The sequence below is a fragment of the Penaeus monodon genome, chromosome 15 (assembly GCF_015228065.2).
Source record: "Penaeus monodon isolate SGIC_2016 chromosome 15, NSTDA_Pmon_1, whole genome shotgun sequence".
NCBI classification, from domain to species: Eukaryota; Metazoa; Arthropoda; class Malacostraca; order Decapoda; family Penaeidae; genus Penaeus; species Penaeus monodon.
This window is the reverse complement of record NC_051400.1, coordinates 4,598,918-4,602,197: the sequence shown is the minus strand read 5'-3', so window position 1 is coordinate 4,602,197 and position 3,280 is coordinate 4,598,918. Positions and strand designations below refer to the sequence as shown.

The window sequence follows — 3,280 nt, the reverse complement described above, 5'->3', positions numbered from 1 at the left end:
CCCGACTTTTTGGTAACTTAATGTGCCCATACATTCATACAACAGTAAAATTAATGATATTCTTCATATGTTCCGATATACAAACAGACAGATCATGAAATAGATAAACCGATAATTAAACGCAATCAGACACCTCTCCCCTGATTCCGAGGCAGCCGTGGGGCGGAATTCTGAAGAGGATCGAGGGAAGGCACGGGGCGAGCGTCGTTGCTGTCTTCAACTTTCTGCGTGACATGATTCAGCTGAACCTCCTGTTGCTTCTCCTGTTGATCGGCGGTATCGTCATCCCGTCAAGCTACTGGGTCAGTGACGATGGCAGCGCCCAGGGGTTCTCGTGGAGCCTTAACGGCACAAGGGATTTGTGCGCCGGGATACAGCTAGACTCGGACAAGCAGGTGACTGATTTCGAACAAAGGTGTTGGAAATGTATCCTTCTTCTAAACGCCTAAGTGTTGTTGGGATATGACGTAGGTATATGATTATTTTACACCTTGATTGATAATTCATATGTTCCCTTTACAGACGTATGACTGTAACACAAACTACACGGTCAAGATACAACAGGAAGTAAATAGGAGCTCACATGATTTCATCAGCCTAGTGGGCGACTTTCTTCAGGGAACAGGCTTCCTCGAGTGGACCTACCTTTTCAGTGGCAGATACCCGGCTGCCATAGAAAGTGAGAGCTACCTTGTGAGCCTGGCCTACATCCTCACGATACTCGTGGTCTATTTCATCTCCATCGTTTACGTGGTCTATTTCGTTGCCAAGTTTCTGCGTCAGTCCTCTATCTCCCAGACAGACTACGGCATGACCTTCTCAAAGATCGTCTTCACTGGCTGGGACTTCACGGTGAGCGAGGAAGACGCCGCAGAAATCGAAAGGAATCTCGTAGTGTGCGAAGTAAGGACAGCCTTTGATGACGTCGACTACAGGAGTCAGAAAATGAGTCTCACGAGCAGAGATTTAATCAAACTCTACCTAACCCGCTTTATTATCAATGTGGTAACCCTTTCACTGATCATTGGCGGTTGGGTCGCAATATATTTCATGGTTATTGAACAACAAAATCATGTGACTGGCACTGAATTTGAAAAGTTTTTGTGGGAATATGCCCCAACTATTCTGGTGTCGGTTTTCAATTTTGTCTATCCTCTTCTTTTTGACTTCGTGGTAAAATTCGAACATTACACCGGGAGACACGAACTTTTACTTACACTCGGTCGGTGCGTGTTAGTGCGGCTCACGTCATTGGGCATCCTCGTTATTACTACCCTAAGTGTCATATCCGCCGGGGACCGAAACTGCGAAATAGAAAACGAATACATTTGCTGGGAGACGCGCATGGGGCAGCAGGTCTACTCCGTGTTGGTGCTCAACGCCATCATTGATTTCGGCATGACCTTCGTCGTTAATGTGGCTCGGCGGGGACTCTGGAGGTTCGATAACAAGATCTGCAAAACGGTCGGGCGACTAGAGTTCTATGTGCCCGGACACGTTCTGGATGTCGTGTACGCACAGACGCTATGTTGGATTGGGATTATCTACGCGCCCCTGCTAGCTGGTGCTACTCTGATCAATTTCTGCTTCATGTTCCTCCTGAAGCTGTTCACCGTCACCGTGACCTGCTTTCCGGCAAACAGAGTGTTCCGGGCCTCACGCTCCTCGGCCATGTTTATGACTATTCTCTCTCTCGCCCTCCTCATGTGCGTCGTGTCCACCGGCTTGGCTCTGCTGCTCATCAAGCCGTCGCTGGCTTGCTCGCCCTTCAGAGGTCTCGACTACGCCTGGGAAGCCTTGACCCACTACGTCTGTCATTTGGAAAGCTCGTCTGACAGTTGGATCAGGTGTGTTAATCAACCTTCAGGAGTATTAGACTGATTATCACAGGACATTTAGAATAACTGATATTAACACGAGATGAAAACTATTTAATATTCCATGTAAATTTTCTAGTTTATTAAGGGCAACAGGCTTTATTGCGAACACAACCAAAATTAAGAGGAAAACCATACCATAAATTATTAACACTGCTTTATCCTTCAGGGTTGTGCTGTTCACGCTGGACGACATTGTTACAGCAGTGGTTCTTCTAGTCGTGGTGGTTCTCCTGGCAACTTATTATATATCTCTCGTTAAAGCTCGAGGCTCTCTTATTAGAAGGCTCGAAGACAAACTCAAGGTTACAACCAAAGAGAAAAACTACCTTATGAAACAATACAATCGTGTATCACCTAGTGGCACAAGGAATTAGTCTGTGTATCAAGTCTGTGTTTCAGAATTTTGCAGATAACTTGCATTTTCAAAGATTATGGGGCCTTTATCAACTCCAAGATGGAGTTGGCAAGCTATGAACATACTCAAGTGGATTCTATCTGACTTCTCCAATTTGTGTTTCATATCACTGATAATAATCATCGAACAAATTGGCCATTTATCCTAAACCTTCTTCCAATAACTCTCAGCAAAAAATATTAGAGATCAGTTGGCTGGTTCTATCTCTCCAGTGAACTCTTTGACGCTCATATTTCCTAAAAATACTGTTCTGAATCTGTGTGTATATTTGAGCAAAATATATAGAAATGAAGTCACTAGTCACGTTATTAACTGAAGTTCAGTTAAACCTATTTTAGAAACGCTTATGTCCATTTAACAATGTTTTATTCTTTAAAAATAAACATGCTTTTCATATGTAAATCAGATCAATTTTTTGTTTCTCGATTTTTGAGAGAAAAAAATCTGTTGCGTCAACACCCTTAACAGCTGTGTTTATCATTATTATTCTCGAAACTAACAAAAGCACATACACAAACAATAGCCTCTGGTAAGCACAGCCTATAACACTTTCTAAACCAGTTGAAAGTGGTCATAACTGTTTTCTTCACCGATTATCTATGTCACACTATACCTTTTATTGATATTTACTTAGTTCGAAACTTTTATACTTGGTTTATTATAGGTAAATCTGAAGCATATAACAAGAAAATAATATGCATTTTTTATACAAAGGAACCAAGGGTATATATATCATGAACTAGGCCTTTTCAATAGGATGCGTAAGACCTTGAGACAGTTTCTACTGCCAAAGCCCATAGTTATCTTCACGAATACCAGACTGATCGGCTGGTATCAAATATTATTGCCAAGGTGTCACTTTGAAAATGCAGTAAAATACCATTAATTGTACTTCATATAGGGTTTTATAATTGCGGACCATTCATAATATTTCTAAAGCCAATACATGTTTTATATTTACTCCATATATATATGTTTACTACTG

General features: G+C 42.1%; 1 protein-coding gene across 6 annotated transcripts in view; it reads left to right on the top strand.

Annotated features, from left to right (window-relative positions):
• The window catches only part of LOC119581701 (transmembrane channel-like protein 7), a 23,996-nt gene extending 21,058 nt beyond the window's left edge, over positions 1-2,938 (top strand). For all 6 annotated transcript variants that reach the window (XM_037929827.1, XM_037929824.1, XM_037929826.1 and 3 more), the window contains 3 exons: positions 156-395; positions 523-1,847; positions 2,047-2,938. In XM_037929827.1, the coding sequence (XP_037785755.1) occupies positions 156-395; positions 523-1,847; positions 2,047-2,254 (1,773 nt within the window). In that variant the 3' untranslated portion in view covers positions 2,255-2,938. The remainder of the gene's footprint in view (positions 1-155; positions 396-522; positions 1,848-2,046) is intronic.
• The last annotated feature ends 342 nt before the right edge of the window (positions 2,939-3,280 follow it).